We start from the raw sequence: 26,645 nt of genomic DNA on the forward strand, positions 1-26,645 counted from the left end.
AATTTCAGGTGTATGTCTGGGCCTGCCTGGTGGCGCCGGTTCGGATCCCGGGCATGCACCGACGCACCGCTTGGCAAGCCTTGCTGTGGCGGCGTCCCGTATAAAGTAGAGGAAGATGGGCACGGATGTTAGCCCAGGGCCAGTCTTCCTCAGCAAAAAAAGAGGAGGATTGCAGATGTTAGCTCAGGGCCCATCTTCCCCCCCCAAAAAAAATTTCAGGTGTATGTCATAATTCAACTTCTAATGGAATATATTTTCTAGTAGAAACAAAGTTAGTGGTACATGTTCGTAGTTTTCCCAGCCATGTCTGAAAGACTGTTAGTACTCAGATTCCAGAACTCTGGGAATGATTGGCTGCTTTTTAATGGGGGTTGATGATCGCATAATGAAGACAAATGACCAACCATACCTCCGTAGAGCCGCCCAACGCTCAGGGCAACTTCCTGTCCTGTGGACTCCATTACTCTTCAGGTAAATATAGGTCAGCCTTGTATATCCAGCCTCACTGGGACAAAGCACACTTCAGATCCTCGCCATTTGAATACTCTGAGAATGTACTGCAGGATATATTTTCCCTAAATGGAGGAATAGTCACTGCAAAGCTTCAATGAGACCATAATTGGCTGTGGAGACTCTAGTTTATTGTGGATAAGCACACTGTTCAGATGGAAGAAAAACTACTTTATTCTAATTGCTTCACATAATAAACCAGCGATTCCAATGAGCAGGCCAGGATAAATGTTTTGCTTGGTATAAAAGAAGCAGTTTACAAGAATCAAAGGAAATCCAGGGGATTGTGTTTCTGTGCAACTTTTGCATCAAGCTAAGGTCCTCATGTGTGGATGCTTACACGTTACAGAGCAAGGAGATTTCGCCTTTAGCTGTTTGTGGATGGCCTTTGTTTTGTTCATACCCATTAGAACTTTACACCAAAATGACTTGCAGCCTCTGCTCTAAAAAGAGGTCGGAGCTCCTCTCTTACTAGATGGATTTTGTTACCTCCTGACTTGAAAATGTCTTCCAAGACAGTTGATCATCTATTCAGTTTCAGACTTTACAGTCACCTCTAATTTTGGTGTAAAGTGTTTTTTGCCAGCTGGATTGTCCTCTTCAGTTATTAAACACATCTCCGTAGTTTTTTGGCTATTTCCTCGAGTCAAATCCACCTTAAGAATTCAAGAATTGCCATCGTTGATGAATTCATGGAGTGGGCATGAAGCTCTGTAGCTCATTCCCCAACAACAGCCCTAAAAATCTTTTGTAAAATGGCAGTGTCACTGGCATTGGGGTATACATTTCTCTAGTTATTTTTAACCTTGCTGGGATCATGGGTCCCTATGAGAATATAATGGAAAGCACCTCCTCCCAGACAAATAAACATCTGAATATATGTACGCGTTTTCCGTATCATTTCAAAAGGGTTTGTGGATCTCTAGGGTATATTCAGGGATCTCCTATGGTTAAGAACTTCTGTTTTAAAGGGACATCTTCGAATGAGATAGCATTTATTTTGATTTGTAGTTTAGATATGTTTGTTAAAAATTCAATAGTTTCCTCATGTACCATCACAGCTTAACTCTATACATGTGCTATTCTATGTAGACGTATGTAATAGACTACATTAAAAATGATCTACTGTTTAGAATTTCTGTTTTATGTTTTTTTTATTTTAATCTACTTTAAATATTCTTTTAAACCTTTTTCAACTTTCTAAATGAGGAGTTTTTTTTAAATTTATGAAAGTATTTCTTTTTTATTCTTGTTAATCTTAAAAGATAATCTTTCTCTAGAACTTTGGCTTGAATATTCTACGTAATATTTGCACTTGAAAAAAATTCTCTAATAGGACATTGACCTTAAAGATTTTGAAAGTCAGAATCTACATATAAATTTAATTCCAGTTCTCTGCTATTAAAATAACATTGACTGAATCTCAGAATTAGGTGAAAACTCTTTTACATTTTTTTGAACATTACCAAATGATAATTTTTTGAATTAAATAAAATATGAATCCAAGGTGCTGCAAGAATATATACAACTACATTTTTCATGGTAGTTTATAGAACTGACATAGAAATAATAAACTCTCTTAGTGACCATATATGGTAGATATATTTTCTCTCTTGCTCATTATGAATAATGATTTTAGATACATATGCAGTGTAGCTTTCATCACCTCCTAAGCAGAAAAGCTCCATTGTCATTTCAAACCCACAACTAAGTGTAATGTAATAGGACCCATGATTTAAAACATTCAGGATCAAATCCAATTTTGCTAAAGTTCATGAGACTGGAAATTCAAATAGCCCTTTTAATAGAGAAACTATAGTAGAAACAATCTTCCTTAGCCACCTAGTTATGTGTGGGTGCTGTCATGAGTTTATACTTTTTATCCTGCTTTATTGCTGTATGTGGAGGTGGAATATTTCTAGAGAAGAGGCTCACATACAAGATAAAATGAACTTGTGGGTTTAGTGATGAGTCATATTGATATGAAATCCTTGTCATCACACAAAGACGTGCATTTGCATACACACGGAATATACTCTAACATCATATTTCTAGGATGCATAGTCTTTCATATATTTTATTTCTAAAATCAAGACATATTCTTAGATTTGATAGTGTGTTATAGTTAATTTGGTAGCATTATTTCCTAATCCTACACAAAATAATTGTGCAAATAACAACTGATGGTGTCTTGGGTTCAATGAAATACATTATATATAGATTAGAGCACATAAGATTAGAGGTACCTTAGCAATGTAAAACAACTCCCCAAGGAAATTGAAATTAAAGGGTCAATTAATTTGTTAAAGACACAAATATTGGTGACAAAACAGGTACATTCTAGAGATTAAATTTTGTAATACTTTCACTCATCTTATGTGAATCATTAGACCATAAACTTTTAAACTCAGTGTAAATCACTTTTTAAGAGACATTTCTTATGTAATATTTGGTGCATGAAACATAATGTTTATGTAGGTTAGAAAGCATAACGAATTATTGTTGAGTGTTAATGAATAAATTTTAACTACATGCAAAATCTTGGATAATCTTAAAATGTTAAGGTTGAGAGAAATGAGTTTTGCCCAAGACTACATGTCAAATAATGCCATTTTCTATAAACAAACAGAAAAACTAAAACACTTTAAAAATTAAAATTTAGCCTGATTCATGTGGTACCTTTTTCAATCATTGCTCATTTTCAGTGTTAATGTGGAAAAAAGTATTCAAATGATTTTTTTTAATCCACACGTTAGAGCCAAAATTAAAAAAAGGCATATTTTAATGGGAGCTAGTTTAAAACAATTTGACATGAGTGAGATAACAGTTTGGAAAATGTGCCTATGCTTAGTTTTGCTTCCAAATTTGGACTTTGAAACTTATTGTCAGTCTCGGAAAGAAATAAGAAGCTGTGCAGATAATTAAACATTTGCCTTGGGGGAATTATTTGCAGTTAATTAAAACCATACACTTTGGGTGTATACTTGCTTCACTGGTTATTAAATTTGAATCATATGTTAACCACCTGGGTTTCTCACTTGTCTATCAAATGTTGCTTGTGGCAGTTTCAAGAAACAAACTTTCTAATAACATTCCAAACCATATTGTTTAAAGCTATCTCCTAGTTTGAGAAGGAAAAGAGGGAAGAGAGGAAGGTAAACAAAGAAAGAATGACTTATTTTAGATTCCATTTCATTTAGCTCTGTTAGGGAGTTAAAACTCAACTGAGTGATATTAAGTCAGTAGAGAACCCGTTTGTAAGTAACAGAAGTGTCAGTCTACCATCCCCACCTCTCTCCATGGCCATGTGTGTACAAAATTAGCTCCTGGCACCAGAGGGAAAAGGAGTGAGAGGAGAGGAGGGCAAAAGGTGTAAAGGGGCACATATGTATGGTGACGGATAAAAACTAGACTCTTGGTGGTGAACACGATGTAGTCTATACAGAAACTGAAATATAATCATGTACACCTGAAATTTACACAATGTTATGAGCCAATATGACCTCAATAAAATACTTTAAAAAAAAAAGATTAGCTTATGGCTTTTGGATATCTCTCAGTTACCATCCTTTTAGCTGCATGAAAAATATCATGGAGGTTACTAAATTGTAGCCTCTGTGAGGACAGAGACTGGGTGTTTTGTTTACTCTTGTCTCCCCAGCATTAAGAACAGTGTCTGGCACAGAGTTGACCCTTAATAAATATTTGTGGAATGAATGAAAGAACCTATTTTCTGTCTTCCTGCTGACCCACTCACATGCTCTTTCCAATGGCTCTTTAAAGGGCCTCCTGAGAGGCCTCAAACATCCAACAAGGGACCTTTTCTTGCTTTCCAAGAGTCCATCACTGAAACTCTTTTACCTACGTTATTTCCTGTAAAGTACATCATATGACAAAAAAAAGATTAACTTATGCCGATTCCACATTTAAACGTGCCATACGAGGGAGAGGATGAAATTGCACAGAACAGAAGGTTTGCATTCCTCCTTTGCTATTGTTCTACTGGTACGGTTCCTGAGGAAGATGAACTTAATTACTACTGGTTTCAAAGCTCTACAACTGGCTCTTTCAAGGACTCAAGGCTCCCCTGTATGAACAACTACAGTAATGGAAGCATTAAGAACATTAAAATTAGATATTCCTTTAATCTTCTCTATTTTGCCTTCCTGTCATATCCTTTTGCACAATTCTCCTAAGATTTTCACTGATGCATAAAACCTGCTTATATTTTCTTCTTTGTTGCAAAAAGATGTCCCAACCAAATCTCTACCATCTTTACCTTGTAAACTTTGTGCAGATATCTTATGCAGTATTTTAAGAAAAGCTAATTTATTGATTAAAATATTTAAGTATTTTAATGGTATTCTTAAAAAGTAGTAAATTCTGTCCCCCAAATATAGATCTATCATGTTTGTTCTGGAAGCTGCTCTATTTCCCAGGTAAAAATGCTGACTAGAGGTTTTACTTGTTTGTTGCGTCAGATTCTGCAAAGGATGACAATATTACAAAAGACAATGAAGTAATAGATCATTCTGTGTGTGACCAAGATCAACCCAATGGTAAGTCGTGAGATTCTTTTTCGATTTTTTTTTCTGCTGAGGAATATTACATTTTTAAAAACTCAGATTTTAGTTTTTCTGGAAAAATATTGAATCTGATACTATTTTATTAGAGCTGAATACTGATTGGTAGCTGCCACATTTAGAAAGGACATTTCTTCTCTACAATTCTCATCATTCATTATTTTTTTGTACCAGGCTGGCTTCATTTATTTTTGTTACTTTCCTGAACTCTATAGGCGTTGGGTTTGCAACTACTGAAATGAAGATATGATAACAATGAGAATAAATGTAAGACATATACAGAATAGATCCAGGAGATAAAATCTACATATCCTTGGATACCAAGAAAAGAGAATAGAATAAATGGAAATGAAGCAATCTTTAGAAAAATAGCAGAAAAAAAAAGTTTTTCTAATGCAAACCAGTTCCTCCACCCCAAATGTGAGAGTACACATTATATTTATAGGCAAAGATAATAAAATCTCAAATGAGAACAGAAACCTATAAAGCCTCATGGAATTTATGAAGATCAATGATAAAGAAAGGCTTTTAAAGCATTGAGAAAAGTCAAAACCAGGTTACAAGCAAAATCATCAAAATCAGATTAGCATTAGCCTTCTTCTTCCACAACTCTAAATACTAGAATAAAATGAAGTAACATTTCCAGGCTCTAAAGGACACAGTTTCTATATTTAGTGAAGCTATTATTCATGCATGAAGTCAAGGGTAATATTTTCTTAGGAATACAAAGATTAAGAAAATATGCCACCCAGTATTCTTTCTGAATAACCTAGCAAAAGGCCTGTGCAAAAACAATATATATAGAAAGGAAGGAACAATTCAAGACTGAGAAAGGCACAGTTGAAAAAGACTATATAACAAGAGACTCATTAAATGGATGAAAATGTTGAAATAATTATTTCAAAATTAGTATCAAAATATCTTACTTAAATGTTTGCTTTTACCTTTGAAAATTATAGTATGTGTTGTTTAAAAGTGAGAAAGAAAAATGAGACACTTCTGCTGTCAGTAATGAAAGTCTAAATAATGTAGACCATTGCTCCCACTGAAGACAACTAGACAACCTAAACAAAAAAAAATAATACATATATATATAGAGAGAGAGTCTGTTTAAAGGCATCAGAGAGGTAACAAGTTAGAGAAGAATTGTCAGGCTAAGTTATAGGAGAAAAGGGATATCCAGAGATGTGAGCTCAGAATTTGAAACTGTTTCTAACTTAGGGCATTTGCTGATTCTGTAAAAGGTGTCTTAAGTCCCATTGCTCAAAAGGACAAAGGACTCTGGTAAACTCCCTGTGTTTTGGGTTAAAACTCCAAAGATATGTACCCTAGCAGGAAGAATAAATCAGCAGATCAGCCTTCTAAAAGATCACTGCCCAGCTTTGAATCATCTCAGTCCTCAAATTCAATTAAGACCAACCCAGATTGCTAGTCCCTCTAGGCACCTGAAAAAAACACATGTAAAATATTTACTAGATGAAACAAAAAGAGTGTTATAGGTTTCAAACCATTTACATAAGCAGTCTGTTAAATATAATGTCCAGCACACATGTACAAAAAATTAGCTAGAAAAAAATGAAACAAGGTAACATGAAAACAAATAGTCAAGAGAAGCAGGGCCATTTGGGCTGAAAATATTAGAGTTATATAAACACAAAGTATAAAATAATTATGCTGACTATGTATAAGGAGATAAAGACAAGACTGAAAATTTTAGCTGAGAACTAGAAATTCAAAACAAAATAAAAATAAAAGAAGAAAAACATGAAAAGAAATTCTGGAAGTAAAAGATGCCACAGTTGAAATGAAGACTTCAATAAATGGATTTGGGTTTAACAGCATATTAGATACAGATGAAAAAGAATTTGTGAACCAGAAGTTAGGTCAGAAGAATAGATCCAAAATAAAAACAATAGAGAAGGAAAGCATGGCAAACATTAAAGAAAGGGAAAAGATGGAGGATAAAATGACAGTCTATCATATATGTAATTGGAGTCCCAGACAGAAAGGAGAGAGGCAATTTGGCAGAAGTAATATTTGAAGAAAGTATGGTGAGAAATTTCCTACACTGATGAAAGAGATCAAGCCACATGTTCCAAAAGCCCTTTGATCTCCAAGCAAAATAAATCCACAGTAGGCCCATCATAGTAAAACGGCTGAAAGCCAAAGATAAACAGAACATCCAAAAAGCAATCTTCAAACAATTGGACTGATAACTGACTTTTCAATAGATAAAATGGAAATAAAAAAGACAATACAACAGAATAGCTACCAACCAAGAATTCTAAACCAAGGGAAAATGTATGTTTCAAGAAAAAAGGTTAATTAAGGACATTTCAGACCAAAAAAAGAAAAGGGAAGTTCATCACCAGAGAATTCTTGTGTTCATGAGGTGGTAGGATATTGATCTCAGATAGAAGGTCAAAGACAAAGAAGGAATTAAAGGCAAGGTAAATGGTAATTATTGGATAAGTATAAATCAATATTGATGGTACAAATCAATAATGATGATACTAATAATAATGTTTCCTGGGAGTTAAGACATACATAGAATTAAAACATACCACAATAATGGCATTTATTGGAATGAGGTAAATTAAGTTTGTGTTCTAATGTTTTTCCATTGTCGTGGAGAGTAAAAGTATCAATTAATACTAAAATTTGGTAAGTCTCAATGATACCTGAGAGTTAAGAAATTAGGTGAGCCCTGTGGTTACCCCAACGGACTTCCTGAAGAGACTTTCCAGGCCACAGTGCAGAGAGGAGGAACCCAGGCAGAGTCCACCACACTCCCTGAGTTGAGGAGACAGAGCTGAGAGTCCAGGGAGGCTGAGGTATCTAGCGTTTACAGAGCAAAGTACTGGAGAGAAGAGAGCTCCACAGAGTGCACACTCTAGACAGCTACAGAGGGAATCCCACAAGTCTTCAGCTGAGCACTGATCAGTTCATGCACGCGAGGAAATTATCCAAGGCTGGGTAAAGAAGACTAAAGGATTTGAGGGAGTGATACCTGGAACTTACACAAGGCTGGGAGGAGTAACTGTTCCCCCCACCCAGACTGGAAAACCTAAAACATTATAGAGAGCTTAGAACGGTTTGCCTCAGTGACGGAGCAAAACCGACAATATACTAAACACTGCTCTTGTCCTCCCCAATACAACATAAAAGTGAGACTTGAAAGGATCAAACTGCTTCTGAGTAACTTAACTGCATCCCTGAATGAAGCTGAAGAATATTATAGGAAAATAAATGTATCTCACATCCAACAGAGTAAAATCGACAAAATTACCAGGCATGCAAAGAAGTATTGGAAAACAAATCTCTAAGCATCTCTACTTTTTCTGCACATTTTATGAACAGAGGCACTGATTGCCTTTGTTTTGGCCAAACTTTTCAAGGTTGTTTGTATAGTGAACAATCTTGGAAGACAGAGAAAGTGTCTCCCTCTGGAGCAAAAAGCAGGCTTGCTTACAGCCTTGGAAGATAGGAATAGTGCTTCCCTCCAGATCAAAGAGTAGACATGCTTACTGTTCATTTAAAAAGATTCAGGGCCAGCCCCAGTGGACTAGCGGTTAAGTTCGGCACCCTCCGCTTCAGCAGCCTGGGTTCACTTCCCGGGTGTGGACCTACACCACTCGTCTGTCAGTGGCCATGCTGTGGTGGCGGCTCACATAAAACACCTAGAAGGACTTACAACTAGGATATACAACCATGCACTGGGGCTTTGGGGAGGAAAAAAAAAAAGGTTCAGATTCTCTAAGATCAAAGTTCCTCCCCTGTAATACAACGACTGAGTGTACAGGTATCATCTGGTCACCCTGTAGGAATTAGGGCTCAGGGAACAGGTACAAATACTCTGGCTACTGCTATTGCTCTGAATAATAAACTGTTCTTCATCTCTGACCTGGAGTCTTAATGTCTTCTGTCAGCATCCATGGAATTGTGGCTAGCTAACTTGTTAATTTGCAAGTAGGATGAAATCTCAGACCCTTCCCAATTCTGGACAAGAAGTGGGAAAGTATGACCTGTAGGAGAAGAATAATAAATTAATAGAAATTGATCCAGAAATAGCACAGATGGTGCAATTAATATGAAAGGTCATGTTACAAGTCATTATAACTGTATTCCACACCATCCAGAACCTAAAGGAGGGATTGTCCATGTTAATTAGAGATATGGAAAACATAAAAAGGCCCAAACTGAATTTCTGGAGATCAAAAACAAGAATGTCTGAGATGAAAATTACACTTGATGGGAATGATGGCAGATTAGACACTGCAGAAGAAAAGATTAGTGAATTTGATGATGTAGCAATACATACTATCCGAATTGAAATACAGAGAGAATAAATGATTGAAGAAAATGAAAAGAGCATCAGTGAGCTACGGAACAACTCCAAGGGTAATTCCAATTCCAATATACATGAATTGGAATCTCTGAAGGCAGGTGTGGGAGGGGGAGACAGAAAAAATATTTGAAGTAAAAATGGCTGAAATTTTTCAGAAATTTGATGGAAACTATGAACCCACTTATCCAAGAAGTTCTGTCACCCTCAAGCAAAAGAAATATAAAGAAAATTATACCTCAGCACATCATAATTAACTTACTCAACACCCGTGATAAAGAGAAAAATCTCAAAAACAATCAGAGGAAAAACACACATTACACACAGAAGAACAAATACAAAGATGAAGCAGAAGTCTCACTGGAAACCATAAACTACAATTACAGGCTAAAACATGGATGAATCTCACAAGGATAAGGTTAAACTAAGGAAGGTAAAAAAGCATATATATTGTACAATTTCATTTACATCGAGCTCAAAAAGCAGAAAAAAATAAGTATAATATTTAGAAAGGCATGTATAAGTGGTAAAATGATAAAGAAAAGCTAGGTAGTGATTACTGTGACTGTAATAGTCGTGTTACACTGACATGTGCTTGGTGACTGGGGAGGAGGTACTGATTGGGCTATGAGCCAACCATCTGGGCTGGATGGTTATTATCATAAGCATATATAGTTTTTCTATTTGCTTTTGGTTAATTAATTGAGTTCTATATATTGTTTGTGTGCTTTCCTGTATGTATGTTGCATTTTAATAGAATAGTTAAAAGAAGAAGGAAGAAAGGGAAGAATTAAAAAAGGAAATGAGGAGAGAGAAGAAAGGAAGTATCAATGGCAGAGTTTATAAAACAAAGATTACGGTGGGGGCAGGGAGGGTTGCACACAATACTGACTGCAATAAAGGTAATCAAAAACCAGAAATCCTACTTTGCTATGGGTTCTGACAATATATGTTAGGTTTCAGAATAACTGAAAAATTTTATGATAATCACAAATAGAATTAAATCACAATAGAATTAAAAGAAGATATCTTACTTTCTAAATTTCCCCCAAAGATCATACCAAGCATTAGAGTATATTCAGTAATGTAAATAATAACAATAAATAAATAGCAGTGTTAACAAAAACATAATATATCAAATAAGATGACAGAAACACAGGCAAATAGCTATGACAGTAAATGTAGTTAGGTTACTTTATTAAGTGTAAAAAACATGCAGCTTGAATTAATTTCAATTTAATAGTGAGAGTTTAAAATATGAAGTTAGAACAAGGTATATTTGGGAAATGAACATCAAAGGGAAACATGAAAAACTACTTTAGAATCTATTCAGTTAGAATTCTAGCAAAAAGTCTCTAGTCAGAAAGAGTTGGTCATTTTATATCAATAAAAATTTAAATCCCTGATTAAATATAACGATGGGTTTTTATGTGTCAGATGATATGGCAAGACACAATATGAGTAAAATCCTATTGGAAATGCAATAGAGAATTCATAGATATAATATTATCAGTCAATGACAGAATAACTAGACTAAAAATGACATGGAATCTTTGAAAAATGTGATTAACAGTGTAGACTTACTGTAGGAATGGACAGGCTGATCAATGAAACAGAATAAAGAGTTTAGAAATAGACCCAAGTAGATCTGGGATTTCAAGTATATATTCAGGTTGACATTTCAAAGACACATGACTCAATAAATGGCATTAAGTTGGCCATTTGGAAAAATAAGCTGAATTTCAATCTCATTCCTTACACCAATTTAAATTCCAGAAGGAGCAAAGATGAAATGTAAAAATGAAACTATAAAAATACTAGACTAGGGGCCGGCCCGGTGGCGTAAGTGGTTAAGTGCGCACGCTCCGCTTCAGTAGCCCGGGGTTTGCAGGTTCGGATCCCGGGCGGACACCAACACACCGCTTGTCATGCCATGCTGTGGCAGCATCCTATGTAAAGTAGAGGAAGATGGGCATGGATGTTAGCTCAGGGCCAATCTTCCTGAGCAAAAAAGAGGAGGATCGGCATCAGATGTTAGCTCAGGGCTGATCTTCCTCACACAAACACAAAAAAATGCTAGACTAAAACAACCAAAGGGTATTTTTTTAAATGACTGCTTTTTGAACTGTGAATATATACACATAGACACATGATTGTACGCATATATGTTATAAAATATGCGCTCAAACATGTATATCTGCAATATGTGTGTGTGCATATGTCAATATGTCATAAAGGAGGGAAATGGCTAAATCTGAACACATAAATTTTGACATGTTAAATAAAGGTAATAATCAGATTCTAAGAAAAACTACTAGAAAAAGTATTCTCAGCCTAAATGACAGAGAATTAATGTTCTTATTACCAAAAAAAACCCTCATAAATCAATGAGAAAATAAAACACACAACCCAAGCGAAAATGGGCGAAGGACTCAATTATAATTCACAAAAGAAGAAATACAGCCATTATAAATATGAAGAGATGACCTATCTCTTCATTACATAAAGAAATGCAAATAAAACATGATTTCAGTGTCTTCTCCTTTTGAATGTCAGATGTCTAAGTAGGATTGAAAATACACAGAATTGGTATGGATAGCATATAAATATGCTCACACACCGTTGGTAGGAAACTAAAAGGGCATAGTGTGCTCATCACCAATTTTGACAAAATCTAATTAAAGGTAAAATGTTCGTACTTTGATCCAAGAATTATGCCTTAGGAATTTATCTTTAAAGTAGCCCCCATCAAAAGTAGAGAGATATTTATTTACAAAAATGTTCCTTGCAATACTGTGTTCAATGGCAAAAAAAAGAGGAAACATCCAAAAGTTTGTTATAACATGGAATATAACACATCCTTTAGAAATAAGGTTTCTGAAGAAATTCTAATGACAGTGTAAGATGCTTATAAAAATATAAACTAAAAAAGTGTGAATCGAAGTGTAAATTCGTTTTGATCCCAGGATATGTATATATTTGGACATACACATATAAATATATACAGATACATATATTTGTATACATATATACATATATTACATTCAAATGGATGCACACACAAGAGAAAGATGGCAGTTTATAATATTAACAGTGGGAATCCCTTAGTTGTAAAATTATCCATGATTCTCAATACTTGTATGTATTTTTTAGTGTTTCTATAAAGAAATTGCCTATCTTTTGTAACTACAAAAAATTAATAATTTTAGAAATAAGTTACATTGGGGGAGTAAGTTTTATTGGCCCTAGGAGAAAACTAAGGGTCATTAAAAGATAATCAAATTCACACTTAGGTAGGTTTAACTTTTGCTCTTATTCTGGGGTATTTTTAGACATGGTAAAAAGTAAAATTTTGAATATTAGCAGAAATCAAGTTTCAAGTTTAACGAAAGGATACAATTTCCATTATCTTTAAGACAAGCATCAAAGAAACAAAATCTCTGTTCTTAGGAAGATCTGAACATCTGATAATCTGCAAACAATAAAACTATATTGTGGTTACTGTTGTTTAAAAACAGTCCATTTACAAAGTGAGTTTAGGTTCATTCTCTAGAAATGTTTAATTCCAGACTGATGTTCCTAGACCAATTTTTATGCAAATTAATTAAAGCATTAGCTTGAGCCAAACTTAATTACCAGGGCTCCAAGAAGCAATCATGTGATCTGTTTCTAAAGAGAAGTGAATGGATTTTTGGATTATCTGTTCTAATGGTCCCCTCCCATTAGTATGGATCATTGAGTTCACTGTATAAAATATATATATATAAACTGTGGAACTCTTTCTGTTCCTTTGTTTCCTCTGCCAGGAGGGATTAGAGCAGAGGATAGTGGATGGAATTCAACTAGACTGAATGTGGAGAAGCAAACATAAAGATTGCCCCCATGGGGTCAAGAAAGCAAGATGGAATGTGGAATGTCTGAGTGAGCTAAAGAGAAAGGCAGATGGGCTGGAGACCCCTGGAGTCATCATTAACACACAGCAGGCCTGGGTGCAGGGCAAGGAGCCCACACATACCTCCTCTATGTAATATGCCAAATCCTGCTCAGGAGTGAGCACATATGATTATTCTTGGATTTCAAAGCAGTGCATCTCATTTCTTTACCCATTTTTTACTAACTTTATTTCAGAAAAATTAGAAAGAAGAAAATATATGTATTTCCATTTCAAGAAAAGATTGCCAAAATATGTAAAGCACACAAGTGAAACCGATCAAGAGGGGGAACATGTGGAAAAGGCAGGAGAGAGAAATACTCCAAAAAAGCTTTGCACTGGCCTCTCATCCTCAAAGTGAAGTGCCAGACCTTACTGGTCATGGAGAAAAACCCTAGTATTCCTCCACAGACTTAGGCTGCCACCTCAGGCAGTCTCACCTTATCAGCAGTGCCCCAGGCCCCATTGGACTGTGATCTTCCTATTCTTGATTGAATCCCTCTGAAAGTTTATCCAGTGGAGCCCTGGACTGGAGACACACAAGAACGCAGAGGGGCTGCTTCTACTCTCTGGAGGCTCTGCTCTTTCCCTTCATTGTACAGACAAAGCAGATCACAGATGATGAGTTCAAGGTCCCAGCGGGGACCTGGGAGTGGGCGTGATGGTCAGTTCCCCATATCAACAGTGACAGAGAATGAGGCTCACTGGATAAACAGTGAAGGTTCCCTCTCAATATCATCCTCCCAATACACAGATGTCAATGGTGACTAGAAACTTCACCAGGAGACATATCCTTATATAATGCCAAAGATAGAAGGATTCTAAGATATTACCTAGTTTTTCAGCCTTTTTTTAAAATGGAGAATGAAATTGAAGCTCAAAGAGGTTGTGATTTGCTTAAAACATTCAGTTCTCTTCCCAGGGTTCTTTGCAATAAATACAGTATATAAAATGCTTAGTAGCCAAAGGCACTTACCTTTTTGCTATAGGGTGCAATAGGAAGTAAATTATAGTCCCTAATTACTATTTACAGACATTGATGAGTACTATAATAGAAGGCCAATGAAATAGACATTTATTAATTACTCCTTATTAGTAGGTGCAGGAAAGGGAAATATGAATAAAACACAATTTCTATCTTCACAATGCTCATAACCTAGTAATAGAGACAAAGACAGATACAACTATGTTACAGTGTGATAGGAGAATAATGAACAGATGAAAGAGCAAAGGAACTCAATAAGCAAAGTGAAAATAAATCAATCCTGCTTAGTGACTCAGAGAATGTTACATGAAAAAGGTAAACTGATGGCTTAGCTTTGAAAGATGAAGAGAATTTTACCAGATAAAAAAGGGGAAAAAAGGGTATTTCAGCCATTGAGAGCACATGTTAAGTGGACACAACAATTGGTTATAAATTTTGAAAGCAGAATGGGGATCATGACACTTACTTTACAGGGCTAACACAATGATTGGAGATAGTGTATGTGAAGTGTTTAGGCAGTCTGGAATTTTTTATGGGATGAATAATTTGCAGATATACTTATAACCTCTGGGCCAGTGCTTCTCAAGCTTTAATGTTAATCACCTAGAGATTATGTTAAAAAGCAGACTCTGATTCTGTAGGTCTGGGATGAGGCCTGAAATCCTGTGTTTTAGAAAAGCTTCCAGGTAATTCCAATGTTGCTTGTCCATGGACCATACTTTGAGTATCAATGGGGAGAAATCGGGATGAATGGGGTTTATCAGCAAGAAACAGGTCTTGATCAAATCCATGTTTTAAAAGATAATTCTAGCAATTTACAAGATAGATTTTAGGAGAAGAAAATGACAAATTCAAGAGAGAGACAATAGGGGCTGGCCCGGTGGCGTAGCAGTTAAGTGTGTGCAGTCCGCTGCAGCGGCCCGGGGTTCGGATCCCGGGCATGCACTGAGGCACCGCTTGTCAAGCCATGCTGTGGCAGCGTCCCATATAAAGTAGAAGAAGATAGGCACGGATGTTAGCCCAGGGCCAGTCTTCCTCAGCAAAAAGAGGAGGATTGGCAACAGATGTTAGCTCAGGGCCACTGTTCCTCACAAAAAAAAGAGAGAGAGAGAGAGAGACAATATATCCCTGAATGAGGAAAGGGGAAGGGGACTGGAAAGTGGGAAAAGAGAAACATTTTGCAGAATCATCAAGATTTGGCATTTCATAGAATTTTAGGAGTGATGAGAGCAAGTCATCAAAGACAGCTCGAGATTTTTAGCTTCAGTGACCAGGTAGATAAACATGCCTTAGTTGTAATTATTTTTTCAGATCCTTTTGATTAAAATTGAGCTTGAGAGGAATGGATGTCAAAAAAGTACTTTTTTTTTTTTTTCAGTCTGTGTCACCTTAGCAGAGAATGAACCAAGGGGAAGTAGTATTGTGGGCAGTTTAAGAACAGTTGTATTAAAGAGGAAGTTATAAAGATGAAAGGTTGTATAAGTCAGCTTTGCTGCAGTATCAATAACCCTAGAAGTCCCATTTGCTTACAACAATGAAGGTTTGTTGTGTCTCTGCTTGGCTCTGCTCCACATGTTTTCATTCCAGGATCTAGGCTGAAGGAGCACACTGTATTAGGAGCAAGAGAGCTGGTGGAAACATGCAATGGGTCTTGAAGCTTCTGCTCAAATGTAGTACAACTCATGTCTATTGTCATGCCATTTTCTAAACCAAGTCCTGTGAATAAGCCTGCTGTCAATAAGATGGGAGCGTACACTTGTCCCACAGGGGCCACTGCAGGTCACATGGTCATAGACAGGGATGTGGAATCCTCTTACAGGAGGAAGTTGAAACAAGTTGGAAGAACAAGGCAATCTACCTCAGGGATGTACCCAGGAAAAGAGCCCAGTTCCTCTGCATCCCCTTTATGCCTACGACCAACCCTAGCTCTGGAAATTTTTTTTTAATTCAACAGCTAAATATGCTCAGCATAAAATCTTTCATTAAAATGAGGCAAAATGGACAGATTTCAATTTCCTCTCTTAATGAGCACTTAAATGTTCCAAACTCTACAGGGGAGGGGAGGAGGAGAAGCCAGGGGTGTGAAAGAAAAACCATTATTAGATAATTAGCCTCGGAGTAATCAAGAGTTGGCTAAATTCTCTCCTGACCTTTGCTATATTTAGTAGGTGTCTTAAGAGAACGGTTGAGCTATTAGATGACCCAACACCCATGTGCTCACATTATTCAAGTTTTTTGTGCTCTGTTGATTGAAGAATGAAGATACAAGTAGTGTTTTAATTTTCTAGGAATCCTCAATACAGGAAATATCTATATCTTAAAGGAAAATTAAATGTAGATAGCCCATACAGCCCAGAAATTATTTAAAATTTCAAAACTTCCAGGTTGTGTCCATTGATGTTCAGTGCATTGATGAGTTAAATACTAATTACACCAATCAGTTCAAAGAAGAGGTTTTCGCCTAAATTATCTGGATATTTCTCATAAAATAATTGACATCAGTTTGATGATTTGCAAAATAATATCTTAACCCTGTGCTTTGATTCAAAATTTCTCTACCTCTCCATGCATGATCAGAGCATGGTTTCTGAAATTTTTGCTTTTTCAAACCAAGGATAAAGCTATGGTCATGCATATCACATTTCTTTTATTTTTCAATCATTGTTCTTAACAGGACAAGAGAATGATTCAACAAAGAATGACATAAAAATTGAGGCAGAGTTCCAGAGCTCGTGTATGGAAACGGAAGGTATTGAAACCAGAATATATTGTTATTGGAGAATGAGATAAAACTGTGCGCGATGACTTCTGCATAGACTTGTATGTATGAGTGGTGTGCCTGTGTGTTTTAGGCAATGATTACTAGAGAATGGCAACAGTGTTCTGCTCTGTGTGCCTGTTGAAACTTAGAGGGAAAAAGAAGAACTTTAACTCTTTTTTTTCTTTTTTTGTGAGAAAGATCAGCCCTGAGCTAACATCCATGCCAATCCTCCTCTTTTTGCTGAGGAAGACCGGCTCTGAGCTAACATCTATTCCCAATCCTCCTCCTTTTTCTCCCCAAAGCCCCAGTAGACAGTTGTATGTCATAGTTGCACATCCTAGTTGCTGTATGTGGAACGCCGCCTCAGCATGGCCGGAGAAGCAGTGCATCTGTGCACGCCCGGGATCCGAACCTGGGCTGCCAGTAGCAGAGCGCATGCACTTAATCTCTAAGCCACTGGGCGGGCCCCCAGAGAACTTTAACTCTTTATGCATTAGTCACTGTATTTTCTCAATGATTCCAACTAAAACATCCCTGAGTATCCTTCTGTCTCATTCTATTTAGAGCTTTCATCAGACCAAGAAGATGCCACGACTGTGGAGCAACCAGAAGTGATTCCACTAACAGATGACCAAGAAGAAAAAGAAGGTGAAAAAGGTAGGACTGCTCTTAAATTAACCTGTCAAGAATAGAGTTTCTTTGGATTCCGGCCTGGAATTCAACCATCATTTATCCTCATGCAATTGCAGCCTGTAAAGGAACATTTCTTTAATCCTAAACCTACTTTTGAGAGTAGAATAAAATCTAGAAGTGGCAAAAGGAGATACTTGTAACCGTTTTTTGTCCTTCCAAATAGTATAAAGATGTTTTTACTCATTTAGATTCAATTTAATTTGAAGTTTATAGTATTGAGAAAGCCTATGAGAAACCGAAATCATGGCCTAGATGGATACGAGTCTTAGAAAATCTGAGATGGCTTTAAAACAAATAGATCAACCTTTTGTATTGATTTCATTCTGTCATCCTTCATATGGTAGTGATTAAGGAAGCAATTTATGTAAAATACGCACATTATACGAACCTTCTAAATTGCAAGCTGTGTGGCTAATATTAGGATACAATAATATTGAAAACTGTTAAAACAAATAAGTGAGCATTAAAATGATTTCTGAAGACGTGGGAGGAATGAACACTTCATAAATTTTAAAGCAGTATTTGGGGCAAGAAGCCAATATACTAAAGACAGACATCTTTTTAAAAAATCTATTTTAAAAAAGCTATTATCAAAGAAATTTAGTGTTTATTGAAGAACTTGAAGAATTCCATTTTCGAATATAAAGCAATCTCTTAAAAGAAGCTCAAATATGAAATAAAAAATGAAATAATTTGTCTAGTGTACTATATCGTAAATCATGCTGCTTTTAAATAAATGTGTGTTTGCAAAGCAGTTGCAAAGTAATAACTTGACAGGCCTTGTTTACAGAACACGATGATCAATTTTGCTTCCAAATTAAAAGGTAGACATGATCTCAATTGTAAAATCAGGTCAATAGTAACTACAGCTTCCAAATTATGAACTCTTCTTGGCAGGGGTATTCACACAGTTTAATTACTAAGCCTTGTTAGTGATTTTGACATCATTTTCTTATTTCCACTGTATTTAGAGCACAATATTCTTCCCTGTATATGCCTCTAATAACCTTTTCTCTATTGCAAATCCTAGTTCAGGCTCATGACACCGTGTTCCTGGCAAGTCAAGTAAATGGTACCTTTGGAGTATTTTATGTCTGACAAAGATAATAGAGAATTGATGCAACAGTTACTTCAGATACAGATACGTGGCACTGCTCCCTTCATTGTACTTCTAAAATGTAAAATACACAGTGCTGTGCCTACTGGCTTAATTTATGTACAGCAGAAATTATTTACTTTGTATGTTATGCTTCAAGACATGGAAATGAGGAACGTCGAACAACTGGTACATTTTCCTCTTTCTAACTTGACCTACAAAGAAAGCTCACGTTCAGCATACACTGACATGTTACCCTTCTCCCAGTGGCTTCTCCAGCATTTAGTACTCTTCCAATTACTGAAGAGTTCAATACCCGTTTTTCCCCTCTCCCTTGTGGGATACCAGTCCTCTTCTGCAAATGGTGGAACGGCATGTGAGAAAGAAGGGAGGTCAAATTCTGCTACTTGCTTGTAAAAACTTTGAAGTTGAACTTATTAAAATTTGATGTTTCTCTATAGGAGAGTAATAACGCCTGCGGGCTTGAATTAGAATTTTGCATTCCTTCTTTACCACAGATACTTCACTTGGCCCTGCCTTGAATATTTCTGTTTAAATTTGAAATAACTTAAAATGCATCACTTTTATCATCTTATTCTTCGCTTCAAAGTAAGAGTTAAAAGCTATTCTGTTACATATATGAAAAGTAACCAAAGGAAAATGAGACAATGTGTGTTCAGGGTGCTGTGCAGTAGCTTGGCCCCCTGCTGACAAGCTGCATGACCTTGGGCAAGTTATTTAACCTTTCAGTGCCTGGGTTTCCTTATCTGTAAGATCGTGATGACAAAAGTACCTGTCACACACGGTCGTGATAAAAATTTAATGAGTTAACACATGTAAAGCAATTACAACAACACCTGGCACTTAGAAGGCACTTCGTACGTGTTTAGTATGTATCATAATTTGATAAATTGATGACAAAGTCAAGAGAACCCACAGGTGGAGTTCCTCAAGTCCACTTATTGTCCTTCCTAACTGTTTTGAATCCACGAAAACTCCACATATTCTACATTATCCTTCAGCAACAAGTTGTTCTGCACATTTCATTTTCAGCACCATCTGTGGCAGGCAGTTTCAACGTGCATATTTTACTCTGGAAAGATAGAACAACTAATGAAAGGGCGAGGTGGGAGGCATTTCCCTTATTCATGAAGCCCTTTTTCTTTGTCAAGATCTCAATCTTCTGTTTGAGAAATGCTGATTCAACCATAGTTTCTATTTTTTAAAAAAGGTGCCATTGATTGTTCGTAGATCCACAGAATAGAAGTAGTAAATAAATTCACGGTATTAGAATTTTTCTTTTTGCTTTCTTTTGATTCATGTAGTTATTAAAGAGTCTTGTTTAAAACCTTTTGAGAATATAGCTCCAGGTTTTGTGTATATTCATAGTGTCTCTTAATGGAAAGTTGCACATACCTATTAAGAATTACTCTTGGGGCTGGCCCTGTGGCTTAGCGGTTAAGTGTGCTCCCTCTGCTACTGGCGGCCCGGGTTCGGATCTGGGCATGCACCGATGCACCGCTTGTCTGGCCATGCTGAGGCGGCGTCCCACATACAGCAACTAGAAGGATGTGCAACTATGACATACAACTATCTACTGGGGCTTTGGGGAGAAAAAGGAGGAGGATTGGCAGTGGATGTTAGCTCAGGGCTGGTCTTCCTCAGCAAAAAGAAGAGGAGGATTAGCATGGGTGTTAGCTTAGGGCTGATCTTCCTCACAAAAAAAAAGAATTACTCTTATCTGCAAATAAAAACCAATGAGCATTCTATTACATTTGTAGGGATATTCTTTAGTTTTAGAAATATTGGTTCTCTTTTATTTTGAGAATCTTTCTAAGGAGACAGAAAGTTGTTCCTTTCAAAAAATTCCAGACCAGGAAAAATGGGAAAACCTTTTTCTCTCATTTTGTAGCATTCTATAAGATTAGAAAATGTAGATAATCTTCAGGATACATCTTCTATGGCTCCCAGGTGTATGGGCACAGATGTTACAACACTAAGTTTTGAAGTTAGCTCTACCAAAATATGGGTTTTGAAAAGAAGAGGAGATATTCAGCAGAAGTTCATGCTGATAAAATTACACAATAGCACAATGGACATGTCCCTAGGAGACCTGAAATACAAAAATTTCAATAGGCATAAAGTGAGGTTTCACATATGGCAGCTTTTCTCATATAGCCATGTTGCCTCTTAGCTTTATGCTTTCCCAGCATGATTTGCAGCACATATGAAATTCAGTAAAATAACATCATTTAGGTTAATAACCAAATGGGAAAGTAATGTTATAGGAGATCTCCTCTAAAAAGGATCTCATATTTTAGCATAAAATATAAACCCAACATTAAAATGTTTTTTTCAAGATTTTTATTTATAGTTGATTTTAGAAATATTTGACATAAAATCTTAACTGTATCAACATTGTGTCATTACCATATCACATAATTTTCATATGTTTTATTATGAATATATCAGACATTTTCTCCAAGTGTTATATAGAATGTATACATGCCAATTATTTTTCTCATATCAATTAATAAGTATAATTATTACTGGAATTATAATGGCATAGTAATCCTTTATCTATTTCCCTAACATTGTCCAAAATGTTGATGGAAACTTAAGGTAAATTATGGTCTAAGGTCTTGGAAAAAGATGGATATAGAAAAGCATGCAAGTAGAAAGTGAAGTGCAGCCAGCAACAAGGATAGATTATCAGTCCTTAGGCTCATGTTTTGTCCTCTGACAACAGGACCGTATAACAAAGTGTACAGAGATCCATGGCTTCTAGCTCTGGCTATATGATTCCTGGCAATTCTTTAACTTCTATGAATCCCAGTTTCTGGAGAAGTAAGATAAGGGGGATGAACTCAATAATGCAATTATTAGGTTCTCCAATTTTATAAATTTTCTCAGAATACCAGCTCTGAAGTACTACATTCTTGATGAAGCAAGAGATGAAGACATGGGAGCCAATGGCCATCAATACACTGAGAAAGCTGAAATCATAGGTTTTACTCAGTTTTATTTATTGTGTTCTATTGATAAAAATGCAGAGGTGCCCTAGACCAGACAAAAAGATCAGCCCGATTAATCATAGTTTATTTCAGGACTTAAACAATAATTGGACAGCTAATTATTCCCTGGAGATACTTTAAATGGGGAAAAATGCCTTTTAGCTCCAATTAGGTTTACTCATAAACTTTGCTCAGAACCAGGCTGGATGGATTTCCATGACTGTCTTTCTTAGTCCACATGGGAAACATCCTTTCTTGCAGCTCCTCTGGCCACTGTTTCATCTTTCAGTGAACACATAGTTAGTGAACCACTTTCTATTCTGCTCCTACCAATCAAATCCATTTGAGATTTATTTTGTCTACAAAGCACCACTACACAGCCCTTGGTGATTTCCATTATTGATGGGATTCTTACATCGCTGACAGAGCCCTTTTCTCTCTACTTGAAAAGCAGCCTCCACACTAGGATTGCTCAACACAAAGACATCCCGTGATATTCAATTTTCAAACTCCAGTCTGCGTTCTTTGCTACAAAGAATCACAGTTTGGGCATATTTTTGATTCAGGCAAGATGTTATATGAAGTTGCATCTTAACTAATTAACTTACTGGAACTATATTTTCAGAAGGTCTTTATATCTCATCTTTTCAAACGAAATCAACTTTAGTAATGCTGTATATTTCACATTAGCAGCACTATAATTTAGGTTTTCAGGGCAGTTTCATTTTCAAATGGTTTCTTCTGCTGTTGGCCTTCTTTCCTAATCATATTTTGTAGCTGGAACTTGTCAACCAAAATTTTGTTTTAGGATACAAGATAAATTAATAATGCTGGTCTCTGTTCAGGTTTTATGAATATTTTTAAGTGTTTAATGAAATTCCTTGTATTGGTTAAATACATTGAACAAAAAAATTATAAAGTTTTAAGCTAAATTACTTAGTTTTTCTGCATTTCTATATGTATGCAATATATATAGATAGAACTAGTTCATTCAAATTATACTGTATAAGATAAGAAGATATAATTTTTATATTCACATTTAACATGATTTTTTAAAATTTATTTTTAGAATGCTAATCTTCATGTTTCTCTATCAAATAACAACATAACTAACCTATAATTTTAAAGTTAAAACCCATAGAAGAATGCAAAGTATATTCGCTGCTACAATAATAATTTTGGTTTCCATAGTGTGTATGTGTATGTACGTGTGTAAATTTAAACACATATAAATTTCACATGGAGCTACCCAATAAGGAAGTATATATCAGGCCTCTTGAATGTGGCCAGATCCTCCAGCTTGCTGTGATCATCTCGTCTTTTAAAATTAAGATAAAATTGCCGTGAACTTCATTTTACATGTTAGGGGGAACCTATGGTCCTTTCCAATATCTCTGAGAATTCTTTGGGATGAGGATTATTTCTTCTAATCTCAGGCTCCAAGTTCCTGCCTCTGATGACTTCTCACTTCAGCCTGTGTCTTTTCTTTTCATCATAAGCTGTCTCTGATCCTCACGGTGCCTACCACTCAGACACCCCTTCTTGGACACCTCTCAGCCTTTCACTCCCTGAGATACCACGAACCCGAGGATACGTGCAGGCTTAAGTGAACGTTAGGATTGAAACCTGTAATTGTTAGTCCATCCCCATCTGGGGAATTTTCAGAGACCATCTCTTCTAATAAGTCTCTAGCATCTAGCTATGTTCCTAGATCCCCTTTGTCTTTTTTAAATTTCTCCCTTCCCTAACTTCCCAATTTCATTTACAGTTTAATTTTGTATCATGCCTAGGTCTGGGCTTGCTCTGAGGCATATGGCAATGTGGCTTACCAAAGTAATTTGCAAAGACAAAATGTGAATACATGTAAAAGATTTTATTTAAATCATTAATTCATGAGGGGACCAGTAAGATGTTAAAACTGGTTCAAAAAAGAATTTATATATATACATATACAATCAGGAACACTGAATATATACACACATTCACACATACACACACTATTCAGGAGTACTGAGATTTGAAAGAGTGGTTAATATCATATAGGACAATAAAATGTATTCTTTCTTCCCCACCAGACAGACTACATTTGCACTGCTATGAATAAGTCTCATTTTTATTACTACAAGTTTTCTACAAGTCAACATCTACTCCTACAGAAATGGAAAATAGTCTAGTTGATAGAAAGTTAGTCAAAGGAATAACACTCCTGTAGAATCAGATAATCCCAGAGAGTATGCTGCACAACACCCAGCATTCCACCAAAAGGACACCCAGGGATCTCTTTTGTCCACTGTCAAGTCTTAGACAATTTTTCTTGACAGTATACTGAACGTAAAACTGTCATTTTTACCCTTTTTTTTTTCCATTTCACTGAATTCATCAATGTTAGCTATTTGACAGGTTTAACAGGCAGTGACAAAATATCAAGGCAGAATTAGGGTAGGGTAGTAACCTCTAATTACATCTCTAAGATTGTAGTTTACTTGCTGTCATTTTGTGCTGAGGGCTGCTATTCTACATATACTGTAGATGTACACATACTGTGGCTGTAGACATACTTCTAAGATACCTCAATTGTAAGATGCACCATCATTTTATGTATCATTAAGAATTTTTTTTTAACTTTGCCAGTTAAAGTAAGATACAATGTTTTCTTATCATTTAGGCTTTTTATTTTATAACTATTGAAATAACGATTGAACAAGACAGAATTTTATCAAAAATAACTTTTGAGATTACATAAAAGGAAATTTATTAAATAAATCAGTGAAGGTATTACTAAAACTTCATCAGATTCATGGTCCTACTTCTAAATCACTTTCAATCAGAGTCATCAATATCTGTTTGTTTCATACACATTGTCCTCTGTGCCATTAAACACTTTGATAGTTCAGAATTTGAAAGAATCCATAAAGGAAGTAAGTCTTTGGCACAAAGCTTATGTCTGTCTTGCGTTATGTAGAGCTGCCTACTTTTTTTGCATCTACTTAGAGACAGTTGCTAAACACTTCTGATTTACCACATCCCCAACCCCTGCCCTATTTCACTATTATTTTCAGAGATTTTCATCCAAGCCATTGAAACCCATTCTGCAAGTTTTGGTACTTCTGTTTTTGATGTTGGTACATTATGGATATAGTCAATTTCACCATGATGTCCTGGCCAACAAAAATTTTACAATTCACTATTTCATAGATTTTAAGACGTGAAAACAATGCACGATAGTATAATGAATATATTTATTTCACAGTGCAAACTACACTGAGCCTAGATAAGGAAAACTTAATTACTGGTAATATAATCAAGTTATTTTTTTCCTACTAGCTCATAAATCTGACTAGAAGTGGGATTCTTGCCAGCACATTGGTACACCATTTCCTACTGCATATCACATAATGGAAAGTCATAAGCTGTTTCATTCATTCATTCATTCATTCAATCAACAAATACTTATTGAGCACCTAATATTGTTGTATATAGTCAATAAGGACCATATACATATTACATTTATTGCACTCTGCTGGCTTTTGGTATAGGATTCATATGGAATAGTGGAAAAAAACATAGGAAATATGAATTTTATGTCTGTAAAATTAAGCAAACTATATAATATAAAGTTTGCTTATATACAATGTATATGTATTTTGCTTATTTTATATATGTGATTTATATGTGCAAATCATACATATGATATATTACTATATGTAATATATTTTACTTATATATATTTTTTTACCTATTTTGATATACATAATTCATGTTTCCTATGCTTTTTTTTTTTTACTATTTTATATGAATCCTGTACCAAAGGAAGGTGTGTGTGTGTGTGTGTGTACGTGTGTGTATTTCATAGGGTTAAGATTCAGAAGATCTGATTTTTGGTTCTGGCTTTGACGCTAACTATCTATAACCATGAATAATCTGCTTAAGCCTCTAGGATCCTCAGTTTCCTCTTTAGTGAGAGATGTACTTATCCTCATGCTTCTTAGAGTTGTTGAAAAGATGAAATAAAACAATATTTAAAGAATGATCTGTGGCCTCTACCAGGGGTCAGCAAACTACGACCCACAGGCCAAATATGGCCCGCTGCCTCTTTTCATACGGCTTGTGAGCTAAGAATGGTTTTTTAAGTGGTTAGAAAAAATAATAATAATAATTTGTAAGACGTGGAAATTACATTAAATTCAAATTTCAGTGTCCACAAATAAAATTTTATTAAAACACACAAAACCTAAAACATTTACTATTTGGCCCTTTGCAGAAAAAAATTTGCCGACCCCTAGTCTATAGCATATGTGAATATAGCCCCAATTACCCTGAATGTGAAACCCCTCATTTTCATGCGGGAACTCCTAAATTATGCAGTCTTTATCAATACACACAGACATATATGCATGCATATTTCACTACTACTGGGAAAACAGGTTTGTTCCCACAATGCCCTGCCCCTCTGTAGGTACAATGTTTGCTCTGTCCACAACCTTCCTCAGGCCGGTGGATTGGAAAAAATAGCTCCCTCTGATGTCAGCCTCCACTAGAGGCATCCCGAAGCAGCATGGCTTGGGCCACAAGCATTTGAGGCTACAGATGGTGTGAAGTCATCCCTACTGCCTCTGACTTGGCCTTGTTACCTGGCCAGACACATTTAGCTTGGCTTTTTTTCCCTTAGAATAAAAATTTAAGTTTCCTTTAAACGCATTTTTTGCCATTGGATATAAAAGGGGGTT

The 26,645-nt window shown here is 35.9% G+C and overlaps 1 protein-coding gene across 1 annotated transcript in view; it reads left to right on the plus strand.

Moving 5' to 3' along the window:
• The window catches only part of LOC101401682 (ADP-ribose glycohydrolase MACROD2), a 776,405-nt gene that overhangs the window by 697,051 nt on the left and 52,709 nt on the right, over nt 1–26,645 (plus strand). Inside the window, exons 8-10 of the mRNA XM_087445636.1 lie at nt 4,992–5,069; nt 17,029–17,103; nt 17,680–17,772. Coding sequence (XP_087301762.1) covers nt 4,992–5,069; nt 17,029–17,103; nt 17,680–17,772 — 246 coding nt within the window. The remainder of the gene's footprint in view (nt 1–4,991; nt 5,070–17,028; nt 17,104–17,679; nt 17,773–26,645) is intronic.

The sequence above is a fragment of the Ceratotherium simum genome, chromosome 21, assembly GCF_057802395.1.
Source record: "Ceratotherium simum simum isolate JZ-2026a chromosome 21, ASM5780239v1, whole genome shotgun sequence".
NCBI lineage: Eukaryota > Metazoa > Chordata > Mammalia > Perissodactyla > Rhinocerotidae > Ceratotherium > Ceratotherium simum.